General features: G+C 36.7%; 1 protein-coding gene across 1 annotated transcript in view; it reads right to left on the reverse strand.

Moving 5' to 3' along the window:
• Positions 1-5,084: 5,084 nt before the first annotated feature.
• WDR12 (WD repeat domain 12) overlaps positions 5,085-24,730 on the reverse strand; it is a 31,497-nt gene continuing 11,851 nt past the window's right edge. The window contains exons 3-13 of the mRNA XM_006889095.1: positions 23,118-23,212; positions 21,670-21,776; positions 16,616-16,731; positions 15,861-16,015; positions 13,114-13,159; positions 11,019-11,104; positions 8,262-8,402; positions 7,871-7,976; positions 7,583-7,715; positions 5,601-5,673; positions 5,085-5,162 (exon numbers count right to left, since the gene is read on the reverse strand). Of these exons, the coding sequence (XP_006889157.1) occupies positions 5,085-5,162; positions 5,601-5,673; positions 7,583-7,715; positions 7,871-7,976; positions 8,262-8,402; positions 11,019-11,104; positions 13,114-13,159; positions 15,861-16,015; positions 16,616-16,731; positions 21,670-21,776; positions 23,118-23,212 (1,136 nt within the window). The remainder of the gene's footprint in view (positions 5,163-5,600; positions 5,674-7,582; positions 7,716-7,870; positions 7,977-8,261; positions 8,403-11,018; positions 11,105-13,113; positions 13,160-15,860; positions 16,016-16,615; positions 16,732-21,669; positions 21,777-23,117; positions 23,213-24,730) is intronic.

Consider the following 24,730-nt stretch of genomic DNA (forward strand, 5'->3'; position numbering starts at 1 on the left):
GACAGACATGGTCTCTCTGGGGTATATTCCCAGTAATGGGATTGCTGGGTCAAATGGTATCTCTATTTGCAATTTTTTGAGAAAGCGCCACACCGCCTCCCACAATGGTTGCACCATCTTACATTCCCACCAACAGTGAATAAGAGTTCCAGTTTCTCCACATCCTCGCCAGCATTGCTATATTGTTGCTTGCTGTTCTGCTATATTTTGCTATTCTTACTGGGGTGAGATATCTCATAGTTGTTTTGATGATGTGCTCATCTTTATGGAAGGTGACTGCTATACTTTTCTAGTGCAGCTGGTTGGTTTGAACTGACAACCTTAGTTAACAGCCAAGTAGGTTAATTGTTGCACTACCAAGGCTCCTAAAAGAATAGTATACAGAAATATTGAAGACAGGTCTCCCTTCTTATATTTGCTCTGTATAATCAACTGTGAATTTTCAAAACTAGAATATACCAAAAGAATATTAGCATGTATTTTCTCAAATTCTGAGTTGGTACCTGTTAAAGTAGGACTTCTTTGTTGCCTTATAAAAATTTATAGTACAGCAGTGTTAACTTCTTTTCCCATGATAATGCTGAGAAACATTCTAATAGGGCTTATTAACACTGATACCATATTCACAGAAAAGCTATTGTTTTTCTGTAGTCTACATAGAATAAACATTTTAACTAACCCATTTCTACCCTAATAGTTGATAGGCAATCACTTCAACAAGGTTGGGTGCTTTGTTCCTCCCCATGTTTTCCACTGTAAAAAGCTCATCTTAGTTAAGACCTAAAAGATAGTTTGAAGTTTAAGAGAAAAACCAGAACTAAATGACTTGGCATGACTATTCTGCCTACTTCCTTCCTCACAGAATTTCTGAGCTGTCATTTCTCATAGTTCTGTGCTGCTCCTTTCTGCCAGGAATGCTCTGCAGCCCCTCTCCATCCCAGTTACCTGTCCAAATCTGACTCAGATGTCACTCTCTTCTAGTCATCCAATTCCCTCCCCAGAAGATTAATTGCTCTTTGAATATTCTTATGACTTTCTTTGCACATAACACTGTTTTAACTAATTTCTAATGTACATTTTACATGAGAGCATTATTTTTTTTCAGGTTATTGCTTATGGCAGAAATGTTTCTATTTTTACCCTTTATGCTAGGAGTGACTTCTGGTACATGGTACAAGTTCAGCTTTTCTCCTTGAATGGATTTAATAAATTATAAATGTAGAAAATTTATGTTTAACAATAGACAGGTAATTTCTTAAAACTTCATTGCAGTAAGAAAGCAGGTATCAACCTACTGATGAAGTACAGTTACTATTGAATGACAACATAACTAACTACACTAGCTAGCTGGACCTTATCTGTTCAGTTTCTAGCTTCTCCTAGCTCTGCAAAAATAAGATTTCTACATGCACATCTACATTTATTGCTGCTCTAATAGCAAAGTGTTGGAAACAACCCAAGTGCCGATCAACAAATGGATAGACAAACTGTGGTACAGTCACACAATGGAGTACTAGGCAGCACTGAAAAACAAGGAACTCATGAAATGATAAAAAATGTGACTTTGGAGGACATTATGTTGAAAGTATCTCAGTCACAAAAGTACAAATACTGCACAATGCCACGGCTATAAAACAGGACTGACATCAGGTTTGGGGGGAAACTAAGAAAAAAGGGGGAAAATAATGTACACTGCATTGAAACAGATGAGGAAGAAAACGGTATAAAAGGGATATAATAGGTATTATTTGCATGGCAAGAGTCCAGAATAAGAGCTGTATAAGTACAGTGGATGGGGGGGTGGAGTGGGTTGCACATCAATGAAATAATTTTTTCTTCTTATCAAAGAGAAAAGTCAACTGGTAGGGAGGATTGGACAGTGGGGAAAATGTGCAACAGTGAATGAATGGAAATCCAAAAGAACCCCACAATGTCTGCTAAAGAAAAAAAAGTCAAGTTGCTCTTTGGGAAAAAAAGAGAAAAATGGTGGTTAAAATTACACACAAAAAGAAAAAGGTAGATAAAAAAATTTTAAAATACCTTAAAAACTACATATCATATGAGAATCTAGTGGAGTAGATTATTTTATGTTAAATAACCTAAATGTAGAAAATTGTTAAATACATGCCATAAAATAAAAAAATACATCTCAGTGCAAGTCTTGGAAGCAGATTTGTTGTATGCAGTCAATTCAGAATGACCCTGTAGAACTGTGAACTACCCTTTCAGGTTTCCTAAGTTCTTTACAGGAATAGATTGCAGTCTTTTAGTGGCTAGTGGGTTCAAATCACTAACCTTTTAGCATCCAGCTGTTTAATCATGGTGCTAGTAAAAATCTGTTTACACACACACACACAACAAAAAAAAAAAAAGGAAGACAAGCTCTAGTGGTATAATTTGTAGTGTGTTGTGTTGCTAACCAAAATGCCATTAGTCTCTCCTTAACAGAAAGATAGGCAGTGTCTTCCCCTTAAAATTGACAGCCTTTGAAATGCAATAGAAAGTCTCCATGAATCAGAATCAACTTAATGCCAGCAAGTTCAAGGCCATTAGAGATAGAATGCTGCTTTCGAAGAAAGGGTACAGAGGATGGGAGAACAGTATGTTACAAGATGATGGAATGGGTCAGACTTAAGATTTTTATTGATATTCTTTCCTGTTTAAGGAATAAGATCTAACCACTTGACTATTCCTATGGAGTTTGGCAATGATCCATCACAGATATTCTTTGTCCAAGAAACTTGGTGACTATTCTTAGTCAAAAGGAAAATGCCTGAATCTTAACTGTACCTTGTCTTGGAATTAGGGTGCAGAACAGATAATCATTATTTGATGCCACTTCCTCATTTCTCCATGGCATATAATAATCAGGCCTCTTTTCCTTGAAGCACCTAGTGTAAGCATACGTTTAGTCAGCAAAGATTGGATGAGTTAAGAAAGACCCTCTTGAGCCTCATTCAGAAACTATCTAGAACAAGTATATGAATTAATTCCTGTCCCATAAAGAGAGATTTCCAGAGACTAAGGAAATGAAAGAACAATATGCTCCAAACGAGGAAAACAAGGACTCTACGTGAAATTTTATGGACATTAAGGTTTCTATAAGAAATGTAACCACAGGTCCAGCACTTAGCCTGTTGAGATGGAGTCATATGAGGACCATGCCATGGTTGGTGGTAATGGAAGCCTGGGTCCCTAAGTAATGAGGTGGGAAAAACCCATTAGCCTTAGACTGTCCCTAGACTTCTGTGAACAAGAGAACTAAACTTCTAATTGATTTAAGCCACTGTTAATTTGGCTCAACAATCTTGTTTTCCAGAACTCCAAGAGTGCGTCTGATTCTGGCCATAGTCTTTCTGGTCACTTGTTAGGCATCTTGAGAGCTTGACAGTGGATAAGGATGACAAAAGAATTGATGCCTTTGAGCTCTTATGTTGAAGAGCACTGAACATCCAGTGGACAATCAAAGAACAGACATATAATTCTTGGAAAGAGTGCGGCTGGAGTACTCTTTGGAGGCTTTTCCTTACACTTTGGGCTTTCCTTGGAGAAGACATGATGCTATGTTGTCAATCAAGGACAAAGGAAAAGATGGGAACAGCAAGAATGGGGGGAGAAGAGAGTGAAGGCATGGAGTGAACAGCTCGAAGAGAGCAGCCCATATCCCAGAGTCTCTCTAACCTTTATTGAGAACTGACAGGAAGTAAATCACAGAGAAAATTCATTACTAATGAAGCTAGGTTTTTCTCTGCTGACAACCTTATGCTTATTTCAGGAATGATTGTTTTACACAGACTGAGATTTAGCGGAAGCACCTTCAGATTGGCCTGGGTGCTTTGTGTTTGTGACTTGTCTCAGGAGATATAGCACCTAATTCTTGTGATCTGACACAAGAAGAATCCCAGCTTGTATTTGTGCCTCCTTCAAATGCTATTTAAGCATTTGGTTTAACATTTGGCTTCCCACAATGCTAGGAAGGGTGAAGGTTGGTGAATGAGAAGACGACCTTCAACCATGTGAACTGAAGTGGAGACTGCTCCAATGGGCTCTTGTGTGTGAGGAAATGTGAGGATGGCACAGGATAGAACAGGTTTCAGATCTTTTGTTCATAGGGTTGCTATGAGTCATACTCGACTTGATGGCACTTAACAAGGTATTCTTCAAAAACACCAAAAACTCCATGAACATTGAGATACAATGAATTAAGAGTCTACTGACAAAACAAAGCTGACTTCCTATTAAAAGTTGTAAGGTATTCTTGAGGAATACCAATCTATAAAGGATGGTAAAAGTCACTTTTAAAGATATTTATTTTAAATGTTTCATTTTAACATAAAGATAAATAGCAATGATAATTCATAGAATCTGTAATAAATTTATTACTTAATACTAGATGGAAGATTTTGTTTTAAGATTTTATTCTCTACATATGAGAACAGATTGGAGAAGTATTTTCTGGGTATCATATTATCATATAACAAAAAAGCCAGCTTCAAGGATTATTATATACCTTTAATTTGGTAGTGCTTAAAATATTTTCAAATACTTCATAAATTAGCAACATCTACCTTTTTTTATCCGCCAGAATTCCCTACTGTTTTTTTTTTGTTCTTAATACTTGTTACTGAATTGCTTTCTTATAACATTGCTTAATTTTTCAAAATCAAATTGTATACCTAATTTTTTCAGATTAAAGATTTTAGTCTTTTAATAATGCGTTTTAAAGTTCATTTTAAAATACATGTTTCTCCATTTTAAAAAAAATGGTGTATAATCTATTATAGTGCCTCAAAAGAAATTCAAACCACTATCTTTGAAAAGGGGACTGGGAAAAGACATCTTAATTTCAAGGGTTTAGCATAATATAAAGAACGAAGGCTACATTTTAGATTTTATAAATACATAAACACAAAACAAAAATATAAACAAAACATAAATATAAACCAAACCCAACATTATTTGTTAGCTGTTATCAGTGGTGAAAACTTTATATAAACTATAAAAGTCTGCTTTTGAAGAGTTGACTTGCAGGTCTATGTTGACTTCATTTATAGAAGATTCTATAGTCAAATTATCATTCATGTTTATGCCCCTACATGGGACATGGTAGGCGAATATTTGTAGGAATACAATTTATTGTCTGCTCCTCCACTCAGAAGTAACTGCAGAAGAGGGGAGAAAAAGGAAATTTCATTACTTCATGTGATAGCTAAAATAACAAAATACTGCTGATTTTGATTAAAACTTCTTTAACTACAGCTACATAATCCAGACTTATTTAAAGAGTTTTCTAAATGATAAATATTTTGATCCAATTAGTCTAAATTATTGAGTTTATGAATTTAAAATATTCTGTTGAAATACTATGAAACAAAAATACTATGGAAAAAACAAATGGCTTCAAAATTCCAAATTAAAAAAATTTTTTAAATTTCTTTTACTATTAATGGATAGATGTGTTTCTTCTTCAGTAAGATGTATGATTATAAGAAATCTATAGAATTACAAATACCAGATATATTGAAATGTTACCTTTAAACACAAACACCAGATTTATTCCAATACTGTATTTGCTTGTTTACCAAATAATAAATTCTTACCCCTGTGTCTGTCCAGTCTACACTCAGAACTTTGTCTTCATGAGCGGCCAGATCATAGAGAGGAGCTTTACAACTAAAAGATGAAAATAGTAACATATGCGCATTACAGTCTTAAAAAAAATTAAACATATATTAATAATAATTTGTATTTTGCTGAAAATTGGTACAATTTATAAACTCTGTCCCAAGGACCATTTAATCTTTAAGTATTTATGTACTTGAACACATCTCCTGTTTATCTTGTATCATTTGCCGAGTACAGAGACATGATGTAACATATTAAAGAAAAATGTTAACCGACATATAAGATTAAGCCTATGGTAGAAGTCACTTTTAAAGATATTTTAAAATAGACTTAAAATTATGCCTATTTTCACACTCCCTTGATTGCCTTTCTTTTATCCCCAAAGCATGACTTTCCATCTATATACTAGTAACTCCTAATTTTTTTCTTCAGTCCAAACATTCCCCTTGAGATTGATGACATATATCGAGCTTAAAAACCACCGAACAAAACTCTTGATTTTCCCCCTCCCAAACCAATTTTCTCTTTTCTATCACTGTAAATGATACCATCAACCACCCAGAAAGAAAATGGGTTATTATCCTTGATTCTTATCTATTTAATCTACAAGGTAGTCTTGCCACAGAGCTATCTTCAAATTTTACCTAACATATTTAATGCTACTACCACATCCTAAGCCTGTCTGCTTCCATTTCTGTTCTCTGCACTAAATGCCACTCAGCCTTTTTGTGAAAACTAAGACTTAAACCCAGATTCCTTACTAAGCCATATAAGGTTCTATCCAATACAAACCCCCTGCCTATCTTGCCACTTTCCTTCTTGATTGCTCAACTCCACCAATACTGGATGCCTCATTTTTGCCCGTGTGTCAAGATTTTTTCCTACTTGTCTACTTCCTCTATCAAAATCTTTGCATTACTCAACATCTTCACATTGATGTCATTTCACTACTGAAATACCATTTACCTAATGCTGAAAAAAAAAAAAAAATCACACCTGTCCCAGAGTCTTATTACTCAAAATGCTATGAAAAAGTTTTGACGATTTGAAAGTTTACCTTATCAGGTAGCGTAAGAATGCTAGAAAGCAGATGTTATTTAAAACAACAGGTTAACGCCTCTTCATTCTACTTGTAAGATGTAAACTATGCATCGATTTTATTGGGTACATTCTGAATCCTGGAAGTACTAACTCAGAAGAAAGCCCCATTACCACTGAGTCAATTCTAATTTACAGAAGCCCTCTATCAGGTTTCTGAGGAGGTAAATCTTTACAGGAGGTAAATCTTTGCCTATCTCCCTTTTGAATGTTGATTTATAATCTGATCACTTTCAATTACTTGGTGACCAATGTCTTTGTTTTTTACTTCTAAAATATGTATTGTGTATCACTGAGTCAGAACCAACTCATAGCTGAACCCTCTCTCTACAGGGTTTTCAGAAGCAGTAAATTGTACAACAAAACTGCCCATCATTCTGTGGATTAACTGGTGGATTTGAACCGCCAGCTTTTGGGTTGGCAGGGTAGCTCCTTACCATGAGGCCACTAGAGCTCCCTAAAATGATGATGTACTTACATTAAGGCTCAGGATAAGGGGAGCTCTGGTGGCCTAGTGGCATGAAGCTGTACTGCAATCCCAGAGGTACATGGTTCAAATCCACCAGATGCTCTGCCAGAGAAGGAGGGAAAATTTCCCTCCTGTACCAGTCAGATCTGATTTGACGGTACACACACAATAAATAAATTTAAAAAAAAAGGCTCAGGATAATATCTGTAAAACCTGTTTTTTCCCATTTTATTATACCTAATAACTTCAATGTAAGAAAGATATATTTTACAATTTTTTTATATTTATGAGAACATTTTTAACCTTTTTATCTTAGTTTTAGCATTTCACTTTTTCTGTCTAAAACACGTAAATAGTGTATTTATTTTGTAGATCATGAATTAGATTTACCTTCTTGTATCCCACAGCTTGACAAAGTTATCTAAAGAACCTGAGATCAGTTGCTGTTCATGGGTAGGAGACCATTTCACTGATGTGACCCAGCCTGTATGTGATGTCAGGGACAGCGACACTAAAGAACCATCTGAACAAAACAAAAAGATAATAGTTGAATTTGGAAAAGGAGAAGTATTGGAACAAATCCAGGAAATTTCCCTAGAACATTTTTAAGCACCCTTTTAGCTAGCAAGTAGAGATTTTCATTACTCACATAACCCATTCCCCTTGTAAAAGACTCACCTTTAGTTCGGGGATCCCACAATCTGATATGCCGATCTGTGCTCCCAGATGCTAAACGTTTACAAAGTGGTGAGTAGGAGATGCAATTAAAAACTTTATTTCCAGTCTGAAAAGGAGAAGGAAAACTATGTTAGGCTACAAGTAACCATTTCTAGTTTATAGCTTAAGAAATCATAGAAAAAACTCAAAAACCTCATTTCCTTTGAGGCACAAATGATTAATAGCTGATCCTCCCCTGAGTTATCAGATCACATGGGAGGATAGTGCCCATCTTTTTTATCTTAGAGCAGCTGGTGGATGTGAACCAATACCTTTAGGCTGGAAGCACAATTCCATGCTCACAAAGTTCCCCAGAGAATCAATATGAAAACCAATGAACTTTTAAGCTTACCAAAGTTGACTTGAGACTGCCAGTCTCAATATCCCATATTTTTATGGTGTGGTCCCAAGATGCACTGCAGACTTCTTCAGCATATGACCAGAGAACTGAAGAAATTGCTTCCTTATGGCCAGAGAGGGTCACTATGGGAGTCTAAAAAAGAAAATAGCACAAAAGGAGAAAGTATTTTTACTTCAGACTAATAAAGAGAGAAGAGTATTACTTCTGAAGCTCAGACAGTATAGAGCTTGCCAGTGTTTTAAGAAGAAACAACTAAGCTCTGTTTTCACATTATAGATGAAGTTGAGAAAAAAGAAGTTGCTCAGCCTTATAGTTTTTAAGTCATTAAGATTCAAGATTGAACCTAGTATTACTCCAAAGCTTGTTGTCTTTCCACTGTATTCTTTTGCTTCCTCATCTGCTTGTTAACTACGGATTAGGTACTTTTAATTTTGAGTAGTATTAATACTAGCACGGATTTTATCAGTTGTCTAAATGCTATATGCATTACTCTTGGTTGTTTATAATTCCTTGAAAATTAAAAAAAAAAAAATTGTACTCTGCAATACAAAGAAATACCATAGATAAATGAGCTGATGGGTTATAGTTGGCCAATCTTTAGACCAGATGATCTCTAAGGTCTCACCCCATTCTAAAATTTTCCTGAAAGCTGTAAAGAACCCAGTAGAATGAAGGATTACATAGTCTCTGCTGTGATTTAAAACAAAATAAAAGATGTATACATGTAATGAAATTTCTCTAAAATAAAAAATGGCATGGTATTTGACATCTTCATTGACATGAAATTTCAATGTCAAATTTCATTTTATTGACACTGATTTGAAAACAAAGCAACTTATCATATGAACCAGAAACCTCATTGCTAGGTATTTACCTAGATAAATGAAAACTATACTCAAATGTTTATAGCTTTATTCATACTGGCCAAAAAGTGGCACAGAAGCTTTATTCATAATTGCCAAAAAGTATAAACAACCCAAATATATTTCAACTCTACTAGAGCTATACAATAGAATATTAACCAGCATTTAAAAGGAACGAACACCACTGATAAGACACAGACGATATGAATAAATTTAAAACAATTTATGATGAGAGAAATAAGTCAGATGTAAGACTGTATACCATATGATTCCACTTATGGGACATTCTTGAAAAATTATGGGAGCTAGCAAACAAATGAATGACTGCCAGGGAAGGCAGCTCATGACAGATGGCACAGGAAAGAATGACGGACTGTCTGGTATCTTGATTGTAGCAGTTAGATATGGGGTTGCTATGAGTTGGATAAACTCCATAACAAGGAACAGTATGTATGTATCAGGATCCAGAGCTGTACACCAAAAAAAGTAGGCTCTGAAATATGTCAAGTTTTTAAAAAAGAAAATAAAAATCAACTTAGAAATTATTATCAACATAAACTGAAGAGTATAGTTGTTGTTAGGTGCTGTTGAGTCACCTGACTCTCAGCAACCCTCTGCAAGACAGCTCTGAACCCTGCTCTATCCCGTCCGTGCCAATGTCACTGTCTCTGACACACCTAACACCATTACTGTGTCAGTCTATCTTATCCAGGGACTTCCTCTCCTGTGCTGAACCACTACCCTTCCAAGCATGATGTCCTTCTCTAAGGACTGGTCCTTCCTGGCAACATGCCCAAGTATGTGAAACAGAGCTTCAAAATCCTTGCCTCCAAGAAGCAACCTGGTTTAATCCTCACTAAGATAGACATGTATATTCTCTTGGTGGTCCATGGTATGTTCAATATTCTTTTCCAGCATGACAACTCAAAGGCATCAATTCTACTGTCATCATCCAGCACTGTGATGAAAGCAACTGCAAAAACTATGGCCTGGTACCACCCTATCAGAGGCTTATATAAGCTCATAGGAGTTCAGTGCTGGCTCTCTCTTTTCAGGATACCTGCTTTCATGGGACAGTGGGATACAGTATCCAGCTGCATGCAACTGAAAGACTACAACGCTCATCAGTCTCTGCAACACCGGCCTGCATCACCCAGAGGTGTATGAGTGATTTGGTCTGTGACATAACAGGTCTATCAGGTCTGAGTCTCTGTGAGACCGTCCAGAATTGAATGAGGGAGGAACAGCTGATGTCAGAAATCATGGAGTTATACAGCAAATCAAACATTTGGGATACTGCTGACTTTTCCCTTCTTGTAACTGATCTGCATTAATATTAGCAAAATGAATTATGAATGCAAGTGGTGATGGTTACACAGCACTGTGAATGTAAAAAATGGCACTAAATTGTAATTAACTGCCAAATAATTAAAATGGAAAATTTTGTTATATATGTTTTACTACAAAAAAGAAATAGCACCTTATTATATACTAATATATGATGCAAATCAAAGGCAAATTGTCTTGTACTAAAAGGAAATGCAGAGAGAAGATAAATTATTTTTAATCCTTTTTTGGTCTTAAGAATTAACAGCAAAAATTTCACTGCAATTAGCATGCCAAGACTGGCCAGCATCATGAGATCACATATAACAGCTAAATAAAAAACTTACCAATCTGTAAATGTAGCTAAATTATTGTATATTCAAAGATGATGAAAATGTAGCAAAATAGTGTTTATAACTGAAACACTTTATAACCTGGTAATAAAAAGCCTAATTATGTTTAAAGTGGCAAGGCAAGGCAAAAGAAAATACAGATGGAAGAGATTATATTATAATTTATCATGTATTTATCAACAATGACCTTAGTAAATTCTACTTACCCTTGTTAGTCCCAACTGTTCTATTTTCTGTTTCTTTCTAGGTCGATTTAAGGATTCTTCCATTACATCTTCTTCATCTGTAGGGACTGCATCACAGTGAATTAGATTTAACATTCTATTAGCATGAACGTCACTTCCATCAAGTCACTTCTTATTCATAGCTACCCTCCCTCAATCAGGTTTTGAAAGTTATAAACCTTAACGAAAGGTGACGTCTACATTTTTCTACTTTAAGAAGCCTCTTAATAGATGTTGTTGTTAGGTGTCTCAAACTGAGTACAATTCATAGCAACCCTGTAAGAACAACAGATTTGGCTACTATCCTACCGTGTGCCACCCTGCCCACTCTGACATTCCTGAGCCTGTTGTTGCAATAACTGTGTCAATCTATGTGGTTGAAGGTCTTCCTTTTTCACTGTCTTTCCATCTTTCCAAGCATGATATCTCTCTCCATGGAACAGCCTCTCCTGGCAGCATGATCAAAGAATATGAGACGAAACTTCATCATCTTTGCCTCCAACGGCCACTCTGGCTGGATCTTCTCCAAAACATACCTGTTTAATCTTTGGCAGCCCATGGGATATTCTGTACTCTTGTTCAGTACCACAGCACAAAGGCATTAATGGTTTTTCTGTTATCCTTAGTCACTGTCCAGCTATCACATGCATTGAAAGTGACTGAAAAAACTGACTAATAGCCTGAATCAGGCCCACCTTAGTCTTCAAATTGACATCTTGCTCCTCAGTACTTTGGAGAGTTCCCTGACAGCAGACTTTCCTAATGTATTAATACATCTTTTGATTTCTTTACTTCTGGTACCAAGAGTGTTGACTGTGGATCTAAGTAAGGTGAAAACTGTTGACCATTTCATCTTTTCTCCATCTAAAAGGATGTTGCCTATCGGCCCAGTGGTGAAATCTTTGTCTTCTTGATGTTTTGAATCTCCACTGACATCCATTTTGGTCTTTTCTTTTTTTATCTTTGTATATTTAATTGCAAACTGTCTCAAAAAATTCTTTACATATCTGGGTATAATAGTTCTTCATGTTATCCCATTTAGGAAATTATTTTGGAGAAGAGTAAAGTATACTTAACAGTAACACAACACTTCAATTATCAATCTTCCAAAATTAGAAAGAAAGAAAAAGTTCATTCAAAACTAAAATTCAACCAGTTAGACATCTTTCTTGGTCTTTAAGATTATCATGAATATTTATTATTTTATAATAGTTACACAAAACTATTTACTATTTACAACATTTTATCTCAATAATAAAGGTGGGGTGGCGAGATAAATACATATTAAAAGCAGATATTTCAGTCTTATATATTCTACTTAGCTAATAAAGAATATGTAGTTCTGCTTTTCTTAAGTGTTTTACAAACAGTATTTCCCCCCTTCATTATTACTTGAGAAGGTAGCACATCCAGAATGAACCATGGATTTTGTTTTATAACTTTCCTATTCATCTACTCTCTCACAACAAAATGATAAGCCCATTAAGGATAACAACTAATCATAATAGCCATTATTCCATATACTTAACAATATAAAAATATTTCACAAAAGGAAAATGAAGTCCTGATATATGCTATATAATGTGAACCTTGAAAATATGTTGAGTAAAGTAAATTAGTTATAAAAGGTTAAATGTATGACCCTACGTATATGAAATATCTAGGATAGACAAATGTATAGATTAAAGTTTATTAGACATTAACAGAGAAGGCCAGGAGCCACGGGAAATAGAAACTTGCCACTTACATGACAATGAGCTTCTGTTAACATTGATTGTTAAACACATTAACTGTATAAGTGTGGAATGTTGAAATGGTAAATATTTTGTTACATTTACAACAATAAAAGAATGAAATAAACATCTAGGTCTTTTCCTGTAGCAGAGTTCTACTCAGTCCTATGTAGGAAAGTGTGCTATGAGTCAGAATTAAGCACTGGGCATGTGTTTGGGTCTTGCTTGGCCAATACTAAACAATGCCAATTTGAAATATTTGCTGAAAAAAAAAATAAATCTAGGTCTTCGTATGCAAGAACCTGAGACCAAACTGGTAATAATTTTAACTAATTGTTACATACCTGTAGACCAGATCTTTAGCATTTTATCCCAGGAGCCACTGCAAAACTAAACATATGTAAAGGAAGGGAAAAAAAAAGAATATGTAATATAATTCATCATATTACAAGCTTCACTATTTTCAATCATTAAAACCTTTCCTTTGTTTAACTGTATGAGGCAAGCACTCTGAATTTTTCTGCTATTAAAGCATCATCTGCCCAGTTTACTACTCTCCTAGAAATTGTACACTCAAACTCTGCTAAATAGTTACTTAGATCAGGGTGAACGACTGACCTACACTGTGCCAACAGGTGTCTTACACATTCAGGATTTTTTTTTTTAATTTAGGTTGTTTATTTTTCATTTCAATGAACATCTACAGTGATTTTGGAATTCCATTCATTCATTGTTGCACCCTTCTCCCCGCACAACCCCCCCACCCCCGTTTGCTCCTCTCCTTGAAAAGCAAAAGAAAAACTCCCTCATTGGTACACAATCCCACCCCCTACCCCCAAATATAATCCACTCTGCAACCCTCATTGCATACTCCTACGATAAAAATAATGCCCTAAAATATAATACTTTTAGACTATTCTCTCCCCCATAGACTTCAATGCCGTAAACATATTTTTCTTTTAAAACTATGTCTGAAGAAGGTGTAATTAGTCTTTTCCTAGAAAAAAAATGGCAATGGAAATAATGAAGATTGGGTAATAATAATAGAATCTATAAAGAAAGAACAGCTTTGGTTTGCTTGGCTCCACAGTCAACACTCTTGGCACCAGCAGCCAGGAAATTAAAAGACACATTGCAATGGGAAAGTTGGCTGCTAGGGACCTCTCCAAACTACAGAAGAGCAATGGTGTTACTCTGGAGACTAAGGTGTGCCTGATACTGGCCATACTCTGCAATAGCTTGCTAGAAGTCAGAGAGCTAGACAGTGACTAGGGAGGACAGAAAGAGAACTGATTGATGCCTTTGAGCTGTGGTGTTGGTGAAGAGTATGAAATATATCATGGACTGCTAAGAAAATGAACAGGTTCATCCTAGAGAGGGTTAAACCAGACTGCTCCTTGGAGGCAAGGATTCTGTTTCTAAATTTTATTATTTTCTGTGTTTGTACCATCAAATTGGATCTGATAGGTACAGTAGGAGACTGCCCCTCCTTCTCCAGCAGAGCATCTGGTGGATTCAAACTGCGTACCGCTGGGATTGCAGTGCTGCTTCTTGTCACTAGGCCACCAGAGCTCCCTGGAGGCAAGGATTCTGAAGCTTCGTCTGACATACTTTGGACATGTTGCAAGGTGGGACCTGTTCTTGGAGAAGGATGTCATGCTTGGGAGGGTGGAGAACAAAACAGGAGAGGAAGACCCTCTATGAGGTGGACTGACTCAGTGACTGGAATAATTGGGGTGGGTACGCCAGAGACAGCGAGGTTGGCACAGGATAGAGCAGGGTTTAGGGCTATTGTACATAGGGTCACTATGAGTTGCAGACGACTCGAGAATAAATCCAACTTGGGGAGTTAGCAGAGGAAGAGAATGGGCTAGTCACATTTGAGCCTATATCCTACTGGTCCTGGAAGTCCAACTGCTCATCACTCTCCCAGTGAAGTAGAAAAAATTTAAGACAGACTTCTGTCTCCTATAATCTAAACATCTGCTGGTGTTGAGTTGATTAGACTCATAAAGAACCATGACGTTTCCAAGGGCGTAAATCTTTACAGGAGACTGTCCACCTTTCTCTACAGAGTGGCTGGCAAACTTGCATCTCAGTTGGCAGGACAACGTTTAACATACTACCTCATCAAGACTACTTAAACAGAAAATAGTAACTAATTCACCTACATCTTGATTCAACAAGTAAAATTTTTTTCTAATATGAAAAATCTTTTCTTTTTAATGTATTAAATGTCCTATTACCCTAACTGGTAAAAAAATACTGATGTAACACTCCTAAATGTGGCTTAAGCAGCTTTCTAATTATTGTCAAGTCAGAACCAACTCATAGCCGATTCAGAGGCAAAAATTGCATGGGAGATTGTCCATCATTTTTCTGCAGAAAAGCTGGTGAATTTGAACCACGTATCTTTGGTTTAGCAGTGCAATTCCCTACAATTAAGATACTGGAGCTCCCTTCTAACTGTAATCTCCTGTAAATCAATATATTGTAGCCTACATCTTTCATCATGATGAACAGTACATTAGAACTGCTAGTTTTAAGTCAGCATGTGTATGTGTAAGATGATAAACTAAGCATGTTAAATTTATCAGAACATTTTGTATAGTTGATAGTTTAAAAAGGTATCAATTATTACACATAGTGAAATTGCTTATTTGCCTCATTTCTTTGCATCTCTGTGGTTTATACATGATTCTAGAAATACTCAGGCTAAGAATGAAATCTTTGTATCTGTTTACATGAGGACTTACTATTAGCTTGAAATAACACTTTGTTACTAAAATGTTATTACACAAAGCTAATCACAATGAGTGATATGTAGAAAAAAATTCTTTAGTCACTCACTCATTGCTATTGAGTCAGAATCCACTCATCACTGATCCTTCAGTTAGTTTTCAGAGGCTGCATATTGTGTAAGAGGAGACTGCCCACCTTTCTCCTACAGAGTAGCCGATGAATTAGAATAGCCTGCCTTTGAGATGGCAAGTGCAACTTCTTTCCAGTCAATAGGACACCAGATTTCCCTAAAATTTTTTAGCAGTACATGTTCTAAGTAACAAAGTAATAAAACTCACTAGTTACTTACTTTAGTTCCTGTATTATCAACAGCTATAGAATCCACACTCCCAGCATGACCTCTGCAGCAGTGTAGGGCTTTCATTTTATTTTTTTCTATGTCCCACTCCCATAAGAGAACAGTTTGATCCATAGAGGCGCTCAATAATAAGCAAGACAAATTGTCTAAATAAGAGAACATAGAGTAAGAAACAAATTAGCAAAAATTTCAAATCCATTTTGTTTGGAAACCAAAGTAGTTATTCCCCCTCCCCCTTTAAAGAAAAATATTATAAAAAAGTTGACATTTTAAAAGGAAACTACAAAAATAAGGCAAATGGAGCTCTGGTGGCCTAGTGGCAAAGAAGCTGTGCTGCAATCCCAAAGGCATGCAGTTCAAAGCCACCAGTCACTCCATGGGAAAAAGATGGGCACTCTCCTCCCATGCAATTACCTGCCTTTGAAAACCCACAGGGTCAACTATGGTATATAACATTAAAAAAAAAACACAAAAAACCCCCAACAAAATAAAAGGACGATCCCTCAAACGAAACATAAAAGCTATGAGTGTAACATATTCAATGTTATTTTGAAAATGTATATTACGTAAATTTACGGTTAATTTATATAAATTTCATAAAAAATATGTTTCCTACTAAAATACCACTATACTGAAAAACTTCATAATAAGTAAAGCATAAACCATTTCCCACTCCTCCACGGAAACGGCTTATTTCCAAATCCCTGCTAAAGATTCTTTTTAATTTAGGCAAAAAAAATTCGAACCTTTTTTCACCCAGGCCACATCTTTTACAGCATCTGTATGTCCCACAATTGTCATTACTGACTTTCCTTCCAGGGACCAGATTCGTGAAGTCTTATCATAAGAGCCAGATAAGATCCTATGAGAGGGGGGAAAAATCCATGAAATAAAAGAATTAGTTATTTTAAACCACGAAAATCAACTGTATTTTTAAGTTAATAATAGAAATCAACCTTGAGGATTATACTTTTAAAGAATTATAAAGAAAAAGATTTCAATATACAGTGGATGTGATGCTACCCTTGAATTTTCCTAATAAAAACATACTCATAAACCCTAGACTTCATTGTCACTAGTGCTATAATTAATCTAACTCTCAGGGAAACCATCTATACAAATTTCTTATAGAACCTAACAGTCCTGTGTAGTCAAACTATTACAAAACCAGTAAAACTATTTAAATAAAAAGTAGTAAAAACACAGCTAGGTGCCATCGAGTAGACTAAAACGCATAACAACCCTATGAACAAAATATCTGAATCCTGTTCTATTCTGCACCATCCACACACTTCCTGACACACGAGAGTCCATTGCAGCAGTCCCTCCCCGTGTCGTCAACCCATCTGCTTGAGGGTCTTCCTCTCCTTCAACAACCCTCCACCCTTCCAGCATCATGCCCAAAGTATGTGTGGTGAAGCCTCATCATTTCTGCCTCCAAAGCACAATCTGGCTGCTCCCTCTCCAAGATATAGCTGTTCGTTCTCTTGGCTGTCCACGATGGCTCAGAGGCATTAATTCTTTTTCCATCATCCTCATTCACTGTCCAATTCTCAGAAGCATAGCAAGTAAAAGGAAAGACCATGGCCTGAATCATGCTTTAGTCCTCAAAGTGACATCATTACTCCTCAATAATTTGGAGAGTTCCCCAACTTCAAATTTTCCTAGTGCAATGTGTCTCCTTATTTCCTTCCTGACTGCTGGTACCAAAGGTGTTAATTGTGGATCCAACCAAGATTGTGTCATCTGCATAACACAGGTTATTGATAAGTCTCCTTCTAATTTGGATGCCAAACTCCTCTCATATATTCAGCATACAGATTCAATAGGTTCGGAAAATCATAGCTATACAATAATTCTTGGGAGACACACATGATTCTAGTCACTCCCTTTGGCATTGTTGCTATTGCTATGTGCCACTGAGTCGGAACCAGAGGCTGTAAATCACACGGAAAACAATTATCTTTCTCTTGTGGAGGGGCTAGCAGATTCAAACCACCTGGCTTTGGGTTATCAGCACGTCTCCTTACTGCTAGGCCACCAGCAATCCCTCTTTTGGGCACTGTTGTTTGATGCTTAATATTAAGTCCAACTCATACCAACACTATGAACAAGATCTGAAACCTGCCCTATCCTGTGCAATCCTCACAACGTGACACATTAGAGCTCATTGCTGCAGTCAGTCCACCTCTGACAACACATGAGGCCATTACTGTGTCATTCCACCTGGTTGAGGGTATTCCTCTCTTGTGACTCCCCTCGACGTTCCCAAGTGCGAGGATCCTCTCCACTGAACAGCCTCTCCTAACAAAATGTCCAAAGAAAGTGAGATGAAGTTTTATCATCTTTGCCTCCAAGGAACATTCTGGCTGTACTTTCTCCAAGATACATCTATTTGTTCTTTAAGCAATCTATAGGACATTTGTACTCTTCTCCAGCAGTTTGAAGGCATCAATTCTGTCATCCTTATTTACTGACCAGCTCTCAGCATTGACTGAAAAGACAATGGCCTGAATCAGGCATACCTTAGTTCTCAAACTAACATCTTTGCTCTTCAGTAATTTGGAGAGGCCTCTGACTACAGACTTTCTCTGTGTAATACTCTCCTGATCTGACTGCTGGAATCAAGTGTATTGACTGTGAAGGCATGGTAAGATGAAGTCACTGACAGTTTCAATCTTTTTTCCCATCTATCATGATGTTGCCCGTAGGTCAACTAGCTAGAATTTTTGTTTTCTTGATGTTGAGATGCAGTCAGTATTGAAGGCTATATTGTCGTTGATCTTCTGCAGCAAGCGCTTTAAGTCCTCCTCACTTTCAGCAATCAAGGTTGTCATCAGCATAATAAAGTTTATTGATGAATCTTCCTCCAATCCAGTTGCCATATTCAGCTTCTTAATTTGCTCATCATACATATTGAACAGTTATAGGGAAAGGATACAACCCTGACACACACCTTTCCCAATTTTAAACCATGCAGTGTTCCCTTGCTCTATCTGCATACTAGCCTCCTCATCTAGATTACTGGTTTTGCATAAGCACAACTGAGTGTCCTGGGACTCCCATCTGTCGCAGTGTTAGCCATAACTTTTTATGATCCACACAATTGAATGCCTTTGTATACTATAAAGCACAAATTAATCTGGTTTGGTTTTGTTTTGAGCCAGCATCCATCTACTATGAGCAATGATATCTCTGGTGCCAAGGCCTCTTCTAAATCCAGTCTGAACTTTTGGCAGTTTTCTGTCTACATATTGTTCTAGTCATTTTTAAATGATCTTCAGTAGTCTTTTGTATCCATGTAATATTATTAATATTGTTCAATAATTTCAACATTCTGTTGAAATCACCTTTCTTGGGCAAGTATTTGCTTCTTGGGAAAACAAAGTACTATAATGGAATGTGTAGAGAACTAGAATTGGAGAATAAAAAAGGAAGAACTCTTTCAGCATTTCTCAAGCTAAAAGAATGGAAAAACAAATTCAAGCCTTGGGTTGTAATATTTAGGAATGCTATGGTCATCAAAAGAAGTTGAAAGGAATACACAGAATCAGTGTACCAAAAAGAATTGGCCAGCATTGAAATATATGATAAAGTACCATATGATTAAGAAACAATGATCACCCCAAGACAAATGAGATTAGAGACTGATCAGCTCAGTTCAGAGGAGGTCTAGTGGAACAGCTGTCAGTGGTCTGAACCCACCAGCTGCTCTGGAAGAAAGCTGTTGCAGCATGATTCCTTAAAGACCTGAGCTCTGGAAACCCTATGGGAGAGTTCCATTGTGTGTGTTGTAATCAACTTGACAATAGAGGGTTTGGCTTTAAGCTTTCTGATGTGTCTATAGCCAGTCATTGTATCAGGATTTCTGCCTTGTAAACATGGCTACTTTTATGTTATATGTATTTCTAGAATTTATTTTCCCACTGGATTTAATAAAGTTTGGTGGGTTTTTTGGTTTGTTTGTTTTTTTTTTAAAAAAAAAAAGAACCAATGGTAATGAAAGTAGAAGTTCAAGCTGCACTGAAAGCACTGGCAAAAAATGAGGTCCTAGGAATCAACAGGATACCATTTGACGTGTTTCAAATGACATACGGCCTTGGACTTGCTCACCAGTGTGCTGCTGTTTTTGTGTACTATAGAGTTGTAAACAATCCACCAGCGGGCTTTCAGAAGCATTTAATCACTTAGTAGGAGAATACCCAGCCTTCTCCTGTGGAGCAGCTGGTCGATTTGAACCATGTGCCCTCAGGATTACAATGCAGCTTCTTACCACTAGGCCACCAGAGCTCCCTGCTCCCCAGTTTATGCCAGAAAGAGATCTGTATTTGTTCCCATTCCCAAGAAAGGTGATTTTTGGCATTGTTTTTGTTGTTTGTTATGTGCCATTGAGTGGCCTGTGACTTATGTTGTTGTTGTTATGTGCCATCGAGTCGTTTCCGACTCATAGCGACCCTATGCACAACAGCTCTAAACCCTGCCCTATCCTGTGCCAACCGCACGGCCTCCGACACACCCATCCCGATTACCCCAGTCACCGAATCAATCCATCTCATAAAGGGTCTTCCCCTCCTGCGCTGTCCCTCCACCCTCCCAAGCATGATGTCCCTCTCCAAGGACCCGTCCCTCCTGGCAACATGTCCAAAGTATGTCAGACGAAGCCCCAGAATCCTTGCCTCCAAGGAGCAGCTTGGTTTAATCCTCTCCAAGATGAATCTGTTTGTTTTCCTGGCAGTCCAGGGTACATTCAGGACCCTTCTCCAGCACCACAACTCAAAAGCATCCACTCTCCTTCTGTCCTCCCTAGTCATTGTCCAACTCTCTGATGCATAACAAGCGATTGCAAAGACCATGACCTGTATCAGGCGCACCTTAGTCTCCAGAGAGACACTGTTGCTCCTGAGTACGTTTGAGAGGTCCCTAACGCCAGACTTTCCCATCGCGATACGCTTTTTGATTTCCTGACTGCTGGTACCAAGAGTGTTAACTGTGGAGCCGAGCAAAGTGAAGCTGTGAACACTCTCAATCTCTTCATCATCCATCCTGACGCTGCTATAGCGAGCATAAATACAACAGCCCTAAACCTTGCTCTATCTGGTGCCAATCTTATTATCACTGACACATCTACCCCCGTTACCCCAATCACTGAACCAATCCATCTCAACGAGGGCCTTCATCTCTTGCACTGTCTCTCCACCCTCTCAAGCATGACATCCCTCTCCAAGGACTCTTTGCAATATGTCCAAAATATGTCAGACGAAGCTTCAGAATCCTTGCCTCCAAGGAGCAAGAGATCTATGACTGTAAAAGTTTGTTTATAATTATCCTCAGATACATGACTTATTGAAATGACCGATGATACTATACTATCTTGAGATTAAAAAGAAAATGAGTTTTAATTATTAATAAATAATCAGTATTTTCTTTAGGGAGCTCTGGAGACCTAGTGGGTAGCGAGTTGTGGTGCTAATCCACTGCGATTGGTTCGAATCCAACAGCTGTTCCTTAGGTGAAAGATGGGCAGTCTTCTCTTATGTGATTTACAGCCTCTGAAAACCCAATGGAGGGTCAGGTAAAAGTCAGTTCCAACACAATGACAATGAGGGGTTTTTTACCACTTTCTTCTTGAATATACTGAATGCATTCATAGCTTGCTTTGTTTGGCATGATCACCTGTATGTATATCACAATGTAACTTTTAAAAAGAATCAGAAATAAAAGGATTTACAAAGTGGACTTAAAACGATTAAAAAAGATGGTACTAAAAAGAGAGAGAAAAAGCCCATGCAACCGGCAGTACCATTCCTCTGCTCCTTTAACTGAGCTGATCCAGTCATCGTGGAGTAGGCATTGCTCCGGCTGAGGTGCAGTGTACTTCTCCACGTACTCTATTTCCACAACTTCTTCCTAGTCAGAGAGAGGACAGAGGCAATCAGATAGTAGTTTTTAAATAGTACATTATGAAGATGAAGGATTTGCACTGTATTTCCTTCATATCAATGCTCTTTAAAAACTCTGAAACTTAGGAATCATACAGAATGTTAAAATGTGATTGATATCAGGGTTGGGGTAAGACTGAGAAAAACTGGATAAAGTGTGTATACTGCACTGAAACAGATGAGGGAGTGAATAATTTAAAAGCGATGTATGATAGGGTATTATGGTTATCACAAGAGTCCACAAATAAGGATGCATAGTGGAATGTACTTGGGGCGGTGGGAGGGGTGCAGGGGGATTGTGTACCAGGGAAGAAGTGTTTCTTTTACTTTTGGAAGAGAGGAGCGAACTGGGGGGTTGGGGGAGGGCTGGGCGGGGAGAGAAGTGCAGCAATGAATGAATGGAAATCCAAAATCTCTGTAAATGCTCATTAAAATTATTTTTAAAAAAAGAAGATTAAAAAAACCCAACAAAACACCTTACTTAACCTACCAGTACGCTGAGAGTAATATTTAGGAATATTAATAACCTTGGAAAATGTGTACTAAATCAAGCTATAGGATAGAGGAAAATAAAAAATTTCAATGATAACATTTTCCAAGTAATTTTGGTATATTTTAAATGAAAAATAGTATATAAAGTGAAAATTAGGGGAAGGGAAATCATCTGCAAATCACACCAACTTAACTAATATATAAGTCTTTCTGTATGTGCACAATCAGTTTGCCCATCTGCAATTAGTACAAACACAATTCATTGAATGAACATCTCTTTACAGATACTGTGTTTGTTACAAAGAAAAGATTTGTGGCAACTGTGTATTAAGCAAAGCTACTGAGACAAATTTTCCAATAATTTGTTCAATTTATATCTGTGTCACACTGTGGTTAATTGTCATAATATTTCAAACTTTTTAATCATGCTGTTGCACAATTAGTAGTTTACAGCATTGTGTAAACATAACTTTAACATGCACTGGGAAACCAGTAATTTCCTGTGACTTGCTTTATTGCAATATTCAGTTCATTGCAGCAGTACAGAGACAAAACTGCAATATGTGAGGTTTGCTATATTTACTCCCCCTTTCTTGTTCATTCTTCCACAGATATAGAAGGTATCTTTTCATCTTTGTTTTTGTACAATCTCAGAATAGCAAGGATTTAAAAATTAATTATATAGAAATTAAGGTTCAAACTTCTAAGGGAAAAATAATCAAAAGAATTTTGCGTGTTGAAGATAAATTCAGGCGAGTTCTAAATGTTTATTTGACAATGTCTTAGTAAAATACTGAAGATAAATATCTGTACTTACTGATGAGATGTTTTCTAGTTCCATGTGTTTGACCAGGGGCATTCGTAGAAATTGGCCCTTGACAAGAAAATCAAACTCCACATGTTTGTGGAACTCTGAAGAAAACAATAAAATATTATCATTCTTTTTTGTGTTTTGTGATTTGACTGAAGGTTTATAAAGCAGTTCTGCATTCAACCATTCATTCACATTTTGTTCAGTAACATTGATTTTCAATACCTACAATATAATTGCACTTTCCCCACTTTCCCCTCACCCATAATTCTGATTTCCATTAATCCTTCTGTACCTCTCCTGTCTTTTTTCTCTAGTGATATGCTGATTATCCCATTATGTAATATTGCCTTTACTTCAATATTCATTAGTTTGCTCCTATTAGATATATTTGCAGTTCTAGGGGCTTAGTCAATAAAGAATTATGCAGTTAACCTAAAGGCAGGATCTCTTTGGCAGTTTGAACCCACAAGTAGCTCTGAGGAAGAAAGTAGGCAATCTCCTCCTGTGCGTCTTGCAGCCTCAGAAATCCACTGGAAGGTCAGCTATGAATCAATTTTGACTTGAAGCAATGAGAGAGGATAAACTATTTATGAACTTTCACTCTCCTCTTCTCTGATGCTATTCCAACAAGGATTCTAGCTGTGCGTTAAAACCTTTTTTTATAACAGTGGTCATAAGTTATATTTGTCCTTTTGTGATTTACTTATTTCATTTAGCATAAATAACATCCTCTAATTATAAAGTGGCAATTATTATGAGGACCTGGCTGAAGTAATGTTCGTGTAAGTATTTAAAAACCCCTACCTATTACTATGTAGATAAAATACTTCTAATATATAATAATATAATTATTAGCATTAAAATAATATTGTTATCACTTATTTATCTTGTAAACTGGTGGTTGGGCCTAGAGAGTTATCTCTATTTCAGGTTTGGGTTTTTGTAGGAAGACTGTTTCCCTGGCAGTATTGTGTATTTTCCATTGTCAGTAAGGACAAGATCTCTATTCATGTTAAAATTAACCTGCATGCTTAGATGATTTTAGTCTATCTAATGTACCCTATTAGTGTTTTACCTAAGAGTATTAGCTTCAATGGTAATCTCTACATATGTCTACTATTTACTTCATTTGGAGATGAAAAGTGGTCAACAGTCTAATTATATCATTCTTTATACATTTATTAGCTGTAATCCTTCTAAAACAAGAATGTTTCTCCAATATTTTGTTTAAAAATTTGTGAACATTAACATATTAAGCTCAAGGCAACAACTGAATTACCCCATTTATACAAAAACGACAAGTTGATATTCAGTTTAAATATAGAAAAATCTGCAGCTCTTTGAATAATAATAAATAACTAGATGCCAATGTTATAACACTTTATTGAAAGAATAACTCTTATTCTAGTTCAAAGACTTAAAAATGTGTAACTGTGCATGAACAAAAGAATGCTGTCTGAACACAAAGTAAAAAAACATTGCCATGGAGTTGGAACCAATTCATAGCTGACCCTCCCAGCCAATTTTCAGAAGCTGCAAATGGCATGGGGGGAGACTGCCTATCTTTCTCCCATGGAACTGCTGGTTTTTTCAAACCACTTGACTTTGGGATAGCA

The sequence above is a fragment of the Elephantulus edwardii genome, unplaced genomic scaffold (genome assembly GCF_000299155.1).
Source record: "Elephantulus edwardii isolate Elephantulus edwardi_28Jun2011 unplaced genomic scaffold, EleEdw1.0 scaffold00075, whole genome shotgun sequence".
Lineage (NCBI taxonomy): Eukaryota > Metazoa > Chordata > Mammalia > Macroscelidea > Macroscelididae > Elephantulus > Elephantulus edwardii.